This window comes from Balaenoptera physalus (assembly GCF_965194825.1).
Source record: "Balaenoptera physalus genome assembly, chromosome: 16".
Taxonomy (NCBI): Eukaryota; Metazoa; Chordata; class Mammalia; order Artiodactyla; family Balaenopteridae; genus Balaenoptera; species Balaenoptera physalus.
In genome coordinates this window covers 47,341,541-47,355,648 of record NC_138898.1, presented here as the reverse complement: position 1 = coordinate 47,355,648, position 14,108 = coordinate 47,341,541, and the positions used below count along the sequence as shown (strand labels likewise).

The 14,108-nt window shown below is 55.1% G+C and overlaps 1 protein-coding gene across 1 annotated transcript in view; it reads left to right on the top strand.

The window, feature by feature from the left end:
• The first annotated feature begins 10,600 nt into the window (after positions 1-10,600).
• Positions 10,601-14,108, top strand: part of PAX1 (paired box 1) — a 20,288-nt gene continuing 16,780 nt past the window's right edge. The window contains 4 exon segments of the mRNA XM_082432100.1: positions 10,601-11,021; positions 11,433-12,066; positions 13,611-13,714; positions 13,717-13,887. Of these exon segments, the coding sequence (XP_082288226.1) occupies positions 10,763-11,021; positions 11,433-12,066; positions 13,611-13,714; positions 13,717-13,887 (1,168 nt within the window). The 5' untranslated portion in view covers positions 10,601-10,762.

The window sequence follows — 14,108 nt, the reverse complement described above, 5'->3', positions numbered from 1 at the left end:
CCCCTCCTGGGCCCCGGTGGGCCCGAGCCCAATCGCTTCTCTCTGGGGAGAAGTCCCACCTGCTCGGAGTGGCTCCCTCAGCTGGGCAGGAGGATGGTGTGGCAGCCACCCTGGCTTCGCTCCCCGTGTGATTTGGTGGCCATGATTTTATCTCCATGCCTCTACCCTTCATCTGTGGAGCAAGGAAATGGCTATAACGAGCCCACATGGTTGGCAAAGGAGGGAACGACTGTCACGGGCTGGGCTCCCAGGGAAGTGGGCTGAGTCAGGATTTGTGGCAGGAGGTTTACCGAGAGGTGTTCTTGGATCAACATCTTGAGGGGTGAGGGGTCAGGACTGAGCAGGAGGAGAAGGGGCAGTGCCGGGAAGGCCTTTGCTGACCCCATGCCGAGCCCTGGCCCTAGGATGGCCCTTCACAGTTGTCCCTGTGGAGGTTTCTGGGTCCCCATGTCCGCAGTCATGGGATGTAAGCTGCCCCCAGGAAGGGGAGAATCCTTGAGTGTGAAGGCTGTCATCAGCCGAAGCAGTGGGGAGGGGTCCGGCTGGGAGCTGTCAGCATCTACACTCCCAGCAGCGGGGGATGAGGGGCTCAGACCTGGGGTGGAGGTGGGTCGGGGCAGCGTCCGAGAGTGTCCACTGCTCTACGGAAGGCGCCGGCCCCAGAATAAACAGAGGCTATCAGATCACTAAAGCATTCTGCCCAAATGAATAAGGTACAAATAACAGCCTGGTTATCTCAAGGGTGTGACCTTTTTAAGAATCAAAGTGGCCACTTCACCAAATCCTTGGAGTTGAGGCACTACAGGGAATGGGGAAAAGTTAAAATGGGGGGCAACCCAAGAGAGATGCAAATTTGCGGGGGGATGTTGATTTGTGGGAGGCAGGGAAGTCAAACCTCACTCTGGCTCCATCAGGGGCACCCCGTCACCGTGGAGGCCTCGGAGAGACAGCCCCCTGACAGCCAAGCCCAAGCCTTGGTTCACAAGGGACCGGGCCCATTCCCCGAGGGAGTCCCCAGCACTTCCTCAAGCAGAAAGAACATGTTCAGAAGGCAAACAAGGAAAGGAAAAACCTCCACTTAAGACAAAAAAAGCAAGAAAGCAAACACAGACATAAGATCTTCTTATTTCTGACCAAGGCAGAGTTTGGTGTTCCAGCGGGTGAAGCCAGAACAGGCCCGGGGGGCCTGTTAGTGCGGGCCCCGCGTCACAGGAAGAAGTGGCCTGGTAAGAATCACCGTCCTCCCAGGACATCGGAAAACTCTGGGCCATCCATGGATTTCCTTCTTCCTCAGCTTTCTCAGACTCGAGCGTTCACAGCTGCCACTTGCCACCTCTTCACTGTGGACCCTGTCTCCCCAGGAGTGGCCCTTCCCCAGAAGGAACCATGAAAGAATGTGGTAAACAAACAGAAACTCAGAAAAATACCTTAAAGCTGTTTCCTTCCCAAGACCTGATTTAAGACAGCTTGATTTATAAACATTCCTATAAGCAAATCACCCACTGCATGTCTAACAGATGTCCTATCAAAGAGACAAAGAATTAAAATGCATGAGTTTCTTAAAACTATAGAAAACCAATGTAGAGGATAAGGGCCATGGATTAGCCACCTGCTGTGGTGAAGCATTTTCCACAGTCAGGCCACGAATCCTTACTAGGACCCTATCCCAGAGGGACTGAGGCTCAGAGTGTAGGTCTCAGTAAGTGGCAGCGCCTGGATTCCAAACTGAGACTTCAGAGTGAATAAAAAGCCTCGACTCAGCCATACTAAACTTTTCTGTAGCCAGGTCCTTTTCTGAGTTTGAGATGCATGTGCATTTTGGACCTATGGATGCGTCCTCTTTAAAGAGGACGCGTCGACCTCTGTGTGCCAACTCCATGATGGTGCTCACACACATGTTCCCACTGTGGGTAGCAGCTCGGCTCGGCTCCCATCTGATCATAAATTCCTCCAACCTCCCTGCAGCTTAAATACTAGAGACACAAAGAGAAGCTCTAAAGGCATAATGAGAACAGAAGGCCCTCAGCTGAACTCCCATGCCCTCAGTAATGAGGGGCAGCATGAATCCAACCTAAAAAGACAGGAGGACCTGGGGCCCAAAGGGGAATCAAACCACCATCGAACCTCACGGAGTGCCATTCATCTAGATTGAACCTCTGCTGTGTGCTGAGCCCCAGTCAACCCCACCGGCCCCCTTCCAGTTACCTACACCCCAGCTTAAAGAGAAATGAAGATGAAAGTGCCAGATTCGTTCTGCCCACATCAGTTGGCTGACATCGAGAATACAAACACATGTCCCACACATGCAAAGACCAGGCCCTCGCATCACGGCCTGGCTTGTATTTTGTGAGACATAATTACAGAAGGAGATTAGACCCGGCAGAGTCTTGGCTCAGCCTGAGGTGTTATTACGGAAAGTGAAATGGACAGTACCTCTATGCTGTCCCGTCATGGGGTAGCCAACCTTTCCCTGGATGGCCTGTCAAGAGGAGGTATTCCCAACGCTGAGTATTTCCCAGTTGGATAGATATTAATTCATGTATCCACTCTGCCAACGTCTCAATGCTTAGAAACCCTGTCAAAACACATTTTCTCAGCACATCCATTTGGAAGGCCGGTGTCCTGCCACTGAGTTCTGCATCTGGTATTGCCTTGGGTACAACCCTCTAAACCCTAAGCTTCCGGTTGTTGCTGAGAAATGCCGAACCATTCTAAGGGCATTTTAATTTTTACTGTTGTTATTGTTATGATTAATTTCCCTGTACCTTTAAATTATTTTACCATTATCTTAGAACATAACAGAAAGAGTATCATCTTATTAAAGTAGGTGAACACAAAGAATTTTTTATAAGACACTTTAAAAAATTGACATGGTTCCTAAAATAGATATTTTAAGATCTCCTCAAGAGGTGCCCACGTAAGATTTTAAAAAATGAATGAGACCTAAAAGCCCCACAAGAATTAGTGTATTTGTTCTCTTGATCCTATAGTGATTTAGAAACAAAATGTTACAGCTAAACGGGATCTTAAAAATACGCACCTTAAAAGTCAAGGACATAAAGGCACTGCAGCAACCGAGTTAACCTCAGAATTTCTTGGAACTTGTTTAAAAATGAAATGCAGTTCATATTTTGGAATACGCCTAAGCTTAGAAAACAATCCAAATCAAATAGGGCAGTCTAAATCTTCACGTTTATTACCAAGGCGAGACTAATTAAAAATGAAAAGGAGTTTTCCTTTTAATGACTTCTGAGACTTTAAAGAGGATAAGTCAAGCATTTTTCTTTCTTTCTCTTTCCTCCCCCCCTTACCCTCCCCCCATGAATTGACACTTCTGTCCTTATCACTGCAAACCAGCGATCTGGGGGGCAAGCAACTCTGAGATCTAAAATGCAACACTGCCGCAGCCGCTGTGATAAAGTTTTCCCCTTCCGATGTGCATGGCAATTAAATAATGTTAACAGCAGAAACAGTCATAAAAATACTAAGCTACACTTAGCCCTAAAGAAGATTCAGTCTTTCTTAGATGCTATGAGAAGCCTGAGGGTTATGCCCGCCCTGCTACCTTACACGGCAAGAGGGCAGAGTTATTTAACCCTGTTAAAAAGGCCAGTTCATTTCCCGCCTCCTTGGACAATGCAGTTACTCTGACTCCCCGCTGGGCAGCGTTTATGATTCGTTGCCACTTCTCCCCAAGTCCATCTTCATCAGCACCAATAGCTGAGTCAATCTCCGTCTCCATGATCCCCCCCTTCCGACCCCAGCTCCTTGTGAAGATGGCTACACTTAACTGGGAGGCTGTGATCACCTGTGTGAGGGCAGGGATACAGGGTTCTTGCTTTTAAAGACAGCAAACCTAGGGCAGCCAAGTGAGCCTGAGAAGGCAGCCTTCTTCCTCTTCAGCTGATTCGAAAGGGGCCAAAGTGACAGTGTAAAAATGCACAGGAAGGACGTTTGCTCCATGGAGTTAAACATGTTTTCATGTGTCATGTTAAGGTGCCCACAGAGGTGAATGAGGCAGGTCAGTCGCCAGCCGGTCGGGCACCCTGGAAAACCGCTGCAAAGCGGGAAGCATCAAATTACATCACCCCCTCCCTAAAGCAGAGATTCTCAACATTTAATGCACATTGGAATCACCTGGGCAGGTCTTAAAAACCCCAGGTTGCACCCCGAAAAATTCAGCCAAAATCTCTGTGGGTGGGACCCGGGCATCAGAACATTCTAAGTCTCCTCCGATGATTCCAAAGTGCAGCCACCGGGAGAATCAGTGTCTTCAAGAAGCTTTGCTTCAGCAGGACTGGCTGAGATGGTCTCTATCCAAGGCACAAAAACTGAGCATTGATTCCAATGGCTGCACATTCGGCTTATTGGGGAACTGGGGACGAGCACTTGGCCCACAGTGGTGATGTGGGTCTTTTCCGGCATGCAATCTGCAGACCCTGTCTAATATTTTCCATACCGGGCAGTGAGATCACAAACTCCAAAACACTAAATCAAAACCGGAGGCATTACGGGTCTTCAATAAAACTCCATAGCCCATACATGAGGGGAGGGGGGGGAGAAAATTAAAACCATCACCGAGCTGCGGACATGTTATATATATGTATATGTAGCAGGCATTGAGATATTGCAGCAATTACAGAGAAAAAGATATCAAGCAGTAACTGCTTAAAAGTGACCAAGTAGCCCGGCAGTAAAAAGTTACTCACAAGTAAAAATCCCATTTGTGCCCAAAAGAAAGCTCATCATAAAAGACACTTGATTTCTGACAAGAAAATGATTTGAGCAGCATTGCAGGGAGAAATAACGTAGGGATCTATATGAAAAGTTAAATGAACATGGAGGAGATCCTACTTTGATGAGAACATACAGTTCCAGAGGCCTTTAAGACTTCTGAGTTTACACTAAACAAACCAACCCACAAGCCTGGAACAAAGCCTTTATTCCCAAACAGCAAGGTTTCCAAATAGTATGCTGGATTCAAAAAGTAAAATCATTACCATCTAGTTATGAATGATAATTTTAAGCTTGCAAGAAATGGATAACAGAAAATGGGGCAGGATGCCTGCTTCACTGTCGGTCTGAGGGGAAGTTGGAAACCCTCTACCAGCAGGTTTCAGAGTTCTTTAGTGCAAACCTCCTAACTGCCCTGTTTCTAGCGCTTGCATTATGAGATTGGAGAGGACTGATCTTTAATAAGAAATCAGACAAATCCATGTAAATCACAACTGGATGGGCAATTCTTTAGTTCAAGAAAAAGGGCTCTACACGTGTCCTTCAGGTTCCATGTCCTCCATCCATTCTCCAGGTCCTATGTCCATGGAGGATCAGAAATTTCCAAAGCATTCAAGGGCAGCACACTTCAAGCTGGTTCCAATTAGGCTAGCCAGTGTGGATGTCTCACACATGTCAATATTTGTAGCAGAGCAAGTCTGATCCACAGGGGCATCCACTAGGCAGTGGGAGACCCTTGCCCACTGTCTGTAGGCAGACATGCCACTAGGCAGTGGGAGACCCTCGCCCATGTCTGTAGGCAGACATGCCATCACTCTCTTGGTCTCCTTTGAAAATGTCCCTTCTGTCCTCTGTACCCCTGTTAGATCTCTCCTTTTCCAAGTGCCCAGACCATGTACAGGAGATATGCCCCATGGACATTTTAAGTTTCCCAAATATTTCCATTTTAATATTGCTGTTTAGACTCTTAGCACTGTCATATAAACATTTTTGAGAGCTCACTGCAGAGGTGGAATTTTGACCAGTGCTTGGAGAGCCCTTTGGAGGCTTTTGGTTGATGGAATGAAATGAAATAGATCTAATTAGACAGTGTAGGTCATTTTATATAAGGGGAAATTGAAGCTTATCTGATATGCCCATTGTCAGGGAGAGGAGGGAAACTGTGGATTTTGCCCCCCATGAGAATAACCACGAAAGAATTGCAGGGACGCTCGCTGGTCCTTCACAAAGCTCAAAGAAACCATTTCTTCCTACATGGCACCAGCTTCCTGTAGTTAATTTTTATCACCCAAATGCAACATTTAAAATGTTTCTACTCCAAAAGAAATGTTACAAATTTAGTAGTCAGATCCCTGCATCGCAGAGTAGGAAGTATCTCAGATCTTCCTTTGCTGTGTTCAATTTCCCTCTATTTCTAGTGGGGGTTTCAGGGCAGATTTCTGTTTTCTGATTTTTCCCCCTATGCCTCTGAATGGAATCCGGAAACTGTTATTCACACTGACAATACACATCTATTTTTGTTTATCCGTTTCATTTTAGGAAAATGAAAAAACACTTCCTTGCTTCTCTCCCCTTGCATTTCCAAGGACATGCCCGGGTCAGCCCCCAGGGGAACAGCCCCCAGGGGAACAGCCCCAAGGGGAACAGACCCCAGTGGAACAGCCCCCAGGCAAACGGCGCTCCTTCCCATCACTGCCTACTCGACCCGTTTCCAGGCTGGCAACTAAAAGGCGAGGCTAGGCAACCAACTTCAAGGCCAGCGTGGTCACCAGCAGGCCAAGTGGAAACAAGCCTCGGGAATCTGTCTGAGAAGCCTTCGGTATTTCTTGTGCCTGGGGCTCTATTTAAATGCTAACTGGCATCATCTTCAACACCTTCCATTCGGGGTCTGGGGAGTCGCTGTGTCCCAATCTGGAGCGGCAGGTGCAGGGCGTGATGCACCCACCCTCTTCCCTGTGGGTCCACTCCGCCGCCTGCAACAGGGCCAGTTCAGCCGCGAGTCCTCCTCCCTCCTCCCCTCCCCCCAGGCCCCCAACGCCGCGGTCCCTCCGGGTGGGGTTCCGTTGGTTTATCTCACAGTCCCGTTTCCGGCGAGCTAGTTCGCGGTTCGCGCATTCCCTGGGGTTTGCAATTCCCTGATCCGGGTCAGCTCTTCCTCCCTTACGTCTCTGAGCAGCTGGCCACTCCTTACTTCTTACGAGTTTGCGCGGCATCGCCTTTGCAAAACTCTGTGTGTGTGCGGTGGGCGAGGGCACAACATAACCTGGTGCATAAAGCGCGTTTGTAGCTTGCCCTGGTGTTTTTTTTTAAAGCTAATTTAAAAAGAAAGTTAAGAGACTCGGTTTGTTTGACTTAGCTTTCCAACCACACGACTCACGGCACAGTGCACTTAAAATCACAGCAAAAGTGCGGGGTGTGTGCGGAGCCAGGACTCCCCGGGAGCGCGTGCGGGCTCGCAGGCGTGGGGTGCGCGGGCCGGAGGGAGGCCCCGGCATCCCGTCCCCGCTCCCTCGGAGCCCGCGCTGGTCCAGCGGCCCCGGCGGGAGGCGGCTGGGTACCGGCGTTCGCCGTTAGTCAGCGGGCTCGGCCCAGGGTCCACCCGGGATGCTGCCTCTGTTTTCTGCGCTCGGGTCCTTGCCGGTCGCCGAAGCGAAGGGCGCCCGGCCCGACGGTTGCTCCTTCAGCCCCGCGGGACCCGACCGGGACTTCCTTCTGCTGGTTTAGGTTTCTCCCGAAGCCTTTGCGATGCACGGGCTCCGGGAACACCGCGGTCTATCGCGACTGGCACATTTCGTTTGCACCTAAATAACTCCCCGATACAGTCCCACCAGAAAGCAAAGCGACGCAGGAGACGTGAAGTGGGGTGATTGTCCCTCCAAGGATGACCTTGTCACCGAACCTTTATCTCACAGCCTTAACTTTCGGGTTCTGGGCCCAGGCGGCAAACCGGAGGAGTACTCACCCGTAGCCCTTCCTGCCTCCCGGGAGGACCGACACCTTCTTCCTGCCTCCTCTTTGCCGCACGCTTTTGGCACGTAGTTGCTACTCCTTTTTCTGTCCTGGGAAACCCGCGTCAGTCTCCGAAGCCACTCAGGGACCCTCGAATTTGTCCTTCGCCCTCCGGGCGTCCAGCCCCAGCGGGACGCGTTGTCTCCCGGGTCCCGGCGGGCGCCCTTAGCTCGGCTGCCCCGCGTCCCCGGGAGCCGCTCTTCACTTTGTTCCACGCTGCGCCGAGGCGCTCAAAACAACGGAGCCAAACCCAGCCCAGCAGAGACGGTGGAACCCGCGAGCTTTTTACCTCTGCGCGCTCAGCACCGACCACGTCGCCGCCCCCTGCCATGGAGGAGACCAAGCTGCATCCCGGGGAGCTGGAAGAGTCTTTTCCTTTCCTTCTGCAAGCCCACTTTTGGGCCATCTCGCTTCCAGCCCAGCCCGCCGCGCGGGAGCCGGTGGAGCCGAGCCGCGGGCCGACAGGGGGCGACAAACTGTAAGCTTTTTGGCGGCGGGCTGGGAGCAGGCTGTCGCGAGCGCTGTGTGGTCCAGTAGCGGGCAGCCGGCGGCTGGAGGGGTGGTGGTGCGAGGGATGTGGGCTGTGAAATGAGGGCCGGCGGGCTCCGACACCTCAGGGAGCCGCCGGCGCAATCCTCCTAGCGTCTCCTCCAGCCCTGGAAGGTCTTCGCCAAGGGGAGTGGGGAGAAGATGCCGTCCTGGGACCTGGGCTCACCTCCTTGCCCGCGCCCCGCGGTTTACCGACGTAGGTGGGGTGATGCTCCCCTGGCAGGGCGATTGGGGCGAACCACCTCTCACCCAGACACCCCAGCTCTATTTGTTCTTCTCCGACCGCGCCTACGGGGTGGGTGGGGGCGCAGGAAGAAATGGCTTTAGCTGCTTCACCTTATTTTGACGGCGCACCGGGTTATGGATGCTGCGTTTCCCGGAATAAAACTTTTTGGTCTCCGGCGTCGACTTGAAATTCAGGCAACGAAAGTCTAGATCAGGGGCTAACAGGTTGCAAACCACCTGGAGAGAACTGAGCGGGGCGTATCCCACTGCCCGCAGCTTCGGAGGGCCCCACGTCCATTGGGCACTCAGTGCTCTGCTTGGGGCCTTTGCAGAGTTCCTGGCTTTGCCCACCTTAATCCAAACCACCTTTTCCCCTCTCTGAAACCCGACTCTGCACGGTCGTGGACGGGCCTTATCTTCCAAAGAGTCCCACCCCCAACTCTCGCCAGTGTACTGACTAACTTCTACCGGTCCCTGTGGCCTCCCTGAAGTCCTCGGAGCCCGAGGCTGCACTATGTTTTCTGTGCTGCAGGAAGGGAGAGTCCTCACTTCTTTTGAACCCGGTTTTTCTTTTTCCAAGGATAATTCTTGGAATTATCTGCCGGGGCCTGTGCACTCCCTCCCGAGAGCAGAGGAGGGAAAGGAGTCAGGGACTTGGTCTCCACTACTCCCTGCTGCGCTGGTGGGGGTCTGTCTGCGCTTCCAGCAGCATCACCGTGCAGGAGCTGTGTGCAGCTTTCTGCCAGCCCCCAAGCGCTTGGACTTTTGGGGCGATGGCGGTGGGGGACTCTTCCTTCCTTCTGAGGAGAGCTGGGAGCATACAGGAATCCCGGGAACCAGGGCTTTTCCTAGGCTCCCTCCAAGGCCCCCCTTCCTGCTCCTAGGCATTCAGCTAAATGCCCTTGGCAATTACTGGCTCCAAGCTCAGAACTCCCAGGTCTCAGTCTTCTCCTGTCAAAACCAGGAGCTTTCTCCCTTCACCTGCTCTCTCCCGAACCCCACCTCAAGGCTCCCTTTGGGACTGCCACAGTTAGTGACACAGGCTGGGAAATCTACAACTCGATGTTGATGCAGGATAGAAGTAGAGAAAAGTGTTGATGGTTAACGCTAAGTCCAAAGAGTTCAGGGCTGTGCAAACCCCACTTACAGGAAGGGGAAAGGACCATTCAGTGGTTTAACAAAGACCCCTTGGAAGCCACAGGTGCCGGGTGAAAGGTGAGGCCACGCCCCCCCAGCATGGAAAGATGCAGGCTTCCAGCTTGGAAGACAAGGAACTGGAGTGGCCTAGAGCAGGAGCTATAGCGTTTGACCTCTGGCAGGCCACCAGGACGCCCCTGGGGTCCGGACAGTGTGGGGTCCCTGTTCTGGGGGCAGCAGGTCAGAATCCCTTTCCGACCTGAGTCCTGGGTCACCTCTCTGAGAGAAATGAGTTCAAGTGGGTGGGCCTGTCCACAGGGAGACAGAATCTAGAATGTGCCCCCTCTCACATCACTGAAATCACACTACTATCCCAAGGAGTGGGAAGCTGCTAAACATTGTAAAGATTTTCTGAGAGCGAAATTGGGGTGTCGGCCGGAAGTGGGGCACTCTGGAGTCACTCCATCGCAAATGCTTTGGACCCGGCTGGCCAGGCGCCCTGCATTACCCTGGGCTCTCACTGCGACACCCGCACGCTGCCCGCCCGCCCGGAGTTGGGGCGCTGGCACCGCTCTTCCCCTGACCCTGCCCAGGGAGAGGGACGGGAGAGGTAGCCCCACACTGACCACCGTGCCATAATCGACTTTAATCCTCGGATATCTTAGTAGTAATGGCAGCGGAGGTTAGTGATACAACTAAAACCCAAATTAGTACTGGTACTAATAAGTACTCATCAATTTGAAATGACTAGCCCATCATTCTCAAAACCCGAGGGGTAAGGGGCTTCGAAGGAAGCGGAGCAAGTGGAAGGTCCCAGGCCCGGCTGGGGTTAGGACTGTGTGTGTGTGTGTGTGTGTGTATGTGTGTGTGTGTGTGTGTGTGTGTGTGTGTGTAGGGGGCTGGGTTCCGAAGGAGGGCCAAGGGGGGAGCACAGAAGGAGGGGGTAGAGTTTCAGCGCGGGGAGGGGGGCGCCGGGGCGCAGTGACGGGAACCAATGAGCTGCCAACTCGCGCGTCTCCGGCGTGACTGCCTAGATTGACGTGGAGGACACGTCAAATTGATCCCCGCACTCCGCAGCCTCCCGGTCAGACGAATTTCTCCTAATCGGATGAAGTTCACCCTAGGCCTGGGGTCGCGGGCGTGGAGAGTGTCCTGGGAGCGGGCGGCGGCGGCGGCGGGCGGCGGCGCGCTCGGCAGCGGCTCACGGCGCTCTTCCAGCCCGCGGCCCGGCCGCCGCAGCTCTCGGCTCGCGCGCGCCCTCCCTCTATGCCTCTCCCGCGGCGGCGGCGCCCCAGCTCTCCCGGACCGCGCCGGGCCCAGCCCCGGCCGCCTCGGCGCCAGGCAGCCGGCCGGCCCGCGCGCCATGGGTAAGGGGCGGGCGGACGAGGCGGGGGGTGTCCCGGCGCCTCCCTTCCCTCGCGCCCGCGGTCCCCGGGAGACCAGGTCCCGGGGCCCGGACTGGCCGCGTTCTCCGCACGCCCCCAGCCCCGGGCGTGGGTGGGGGGGCGCTCGGCGTGTCGCGGGAGGGGATGTCCCAAGTAGACGCGTCGGAAGTCGCGAAAGGGCACGGAGGGCTGAAGCGCGCGGCTCCCCCCTCCGTGGTCCCTGCGCGCGTGCCAACTCCCGGGACCGGACCGGGTCCGTTTGCTCGGATTCCGAGGACCCGCCGGTCACCTTCGGAGGTGCCCCGGTTGCAGCCCCTGTCCCTGCGCGGCCACCCTCGGCTAACCCGCCGGTGTTCTTTCCCCTCCCCTCACTCTCGTCGGGCGCGTCCGCAGAGCAGACGTACGGCGAAGTGAACCAGCTGGGCGGCGTGTTCGTCAACGGCCGCCCCCTGCCCAACGCCATCCGCCTGCGCATCGTGGAGCTGGCGCAGCTGGGCATCCGACCCTGTGACATCAGCCGGCAGCTTCGCGTATCCCACGGCTGCGTGAGCAAGATCCTGGCGCGCTACAACGAGACGGGCTCCATCCTGCCCGGGGCCATTGGGGGCAGCAAACCCCGCGTCACTACCCCTAACGTGGTCAAGCACATCCGGGACTACAAGCAGGGCGACCCCGGCATCTTTGCCTGGGAGATCCGCGACCGGCTGCTGGCCGACGGCGTCTGCGACAAGTACAACGTGCCCTCTGTGAGTTCCATCAGCCGCATCCTGCGCAATAAGATTGGCAGCCTGGCGCAGCCCGGCCCGTACGAGGCGAGCAAGCAGCCGCCGCCGCAGCCGGCGCTGCCCTATAACCACATCTACCAGTATCCCTACCCCAGCCCCGTGTCGCCCACGGGCGCCAAGATGGGCAGCCACCACGGGGTCCCGGGCACAGCGGGCCACGTCAGCATCCCCCGTTCATGGCCCTCGGCTCACTCGGTCAGCAATATTCTGGGCATCCGGACGTTTATGGAGCAAACAGGTCAGTGGCGCCGGCCTTCTGTAGCCTTCCTGGAAGGGGCAGAAGTGGGGGGGGGGGGAGACATGCGGGTGAGGGGTCACTCTCGCGGGCCTCCTCCAACCGGTTTTGGCTCAGGGGAGGGCTCCGGGTTGGCCAGGGAGACTGAGGGTCCCGGGCCTTCTGTGGGAGTCCTCGGACATCTTGAACTTTTTATGACAAATATGGAAAATATTTCCCAAATGGAAGAGCAATCACCGACCACAAATTCGGAGGCTTGAAATTGCACTTTTTCATTCTTGCAAAAAGTATGCAAACCCCTATCGCCAGATCTAAGCCAAACAAACCGCAAAGTCAATTCTGCGACCCTTTCTTAAGATCCCGATCTTTCGGGATCCCTCACCATTCCCCAAAGGGCTCTGTCCCTCCCAGGCCCAAAGGCTCTTTGAGTAAAAGGCGAAGGGTCTGGCTGGCCGGTCTTGCTGAGTGGCCTTAATCTCCAGCAGGCCCCGCGGCCTGGCGGGTGACAGGCGCCTGCAGGCTGCAGCCATCCTCGGGGTGAAAGCTCCCACGGATTTGCCCTTGGCCTGCAACCTCTGGGTGTGGAGGGAGGGGACGGGGAGAGGGGGGAACGTTAGGGGCAGTTTTGGTGAGGGGCTCGGGAAGAATGGGTGGGGGTCGGGACCGGGTCGTAGTCTCTTTGCACTGTCCCCTGTCCCCAGCAGCCGGCCAGAGAATGGTGTGTTCTTAGGTGCGCAGACTCAGCAGGAGACTAAGAGGCAAAATTCTCCGTAGCCCAAGAGACAGGAGGGGCGTCCGGAAAGAAACTGAAGGCTTAGCTCCAGTGGCTGTGGGCCGCGCCTCCAGGCCGTGCACAGGCTTCATTTCTCCTTGTGGCTCAAACCCAGCCTGGGCCGCAGGCTTGGGCCAAAGCTTCCCATGGAGCGTCCGGTGGGGAGCTAGCGGGGAGGTGACCTCCCCAGGCCTGAGCTCAGATCTGGAGCTTTCTCTCGGTTTCCTGCACACACACGTGCGCGAGGAGCAGACCTGTGCCCGGGACGCTCACGGGTGGCTGGGTTGATGCGTCTTTCTGGAGACCCGGGATGTCTCTGGAGGGAGTTGTGAGTAGAAACGGCTTCCAGTTCTCCAGACGCTTATTGAGACATTGAGAAGCCCATATAATTCTCTTGAGCCTGCTGTGGATTTGAACTTGGACCTTTTGGGCCACCGTCTCTGGAAAGTGGAAAAGCTGCCTGGGCGGAGGGCGCCCAGACCTGGCCATCAGCCTCTCCCTGCCAGAAACCTCCTGTTTCGTGGGAAGCGGGTCGAGAGCTGGAGGAGTGAGGGGCAGGTCGCCACCACCCTCTCTCTGACCCGCTGGAAACAACAGCGAAATCTGGGGTCCCCGCTGCCCTGAGCATCTGCCAACGGGTGTTCAGAGGAGCCTGGGTCTCGCCTTCGGATCCGGGCTGGGCGCTTGTAGGCACGTGTGTAGATGTCCGGGCCGGAGGGCTGCCCGTGTGCCCAGCGCAGACTCAGATGCCTCTTTTAATCCATCCGATGTCCCCGCAGGGGCCCTGGGGGGAGCGAAGGCGCCGCCTACTCCCCGAAGATGGAAGACTGGGCCGGCGTGAACCGCACGGGCCTTCCCGCCAGCCCAGCCGTGAACGGGCTCGAGAACCTGCCTTGGAGGCGGACATTAAATACACGCAGGTAACTGAGCGCGGGGAAGGAGGTGTCCTTAATCAGGGGAGAGGGAGAGGTGGGGTGGTAGGGAGAAAGAGAAGAGACCCCCTCCACCCCCGGGGGAGGCGAGTTGGGCTGAAGGTGAGGTCTGGTCTGCGGGCATATTTCTCTCCTTTCCTAGGAGGGGATTGACTTGCCTTTTGCCAAGACACATTTGCTAAAAAGCCTGGGACCCGTTAACACAAAGGTTGAGGAGTGACTCCCTTTCTCTAAATCCCGGATGGTGAATATCATGACCCCCTTCACCTTTTGTTATTATTTCTAACAATTTGAGTGGACAACACTTTGCCACAGTCCTTGCCAGGACAATTAGAGGCCAGACTT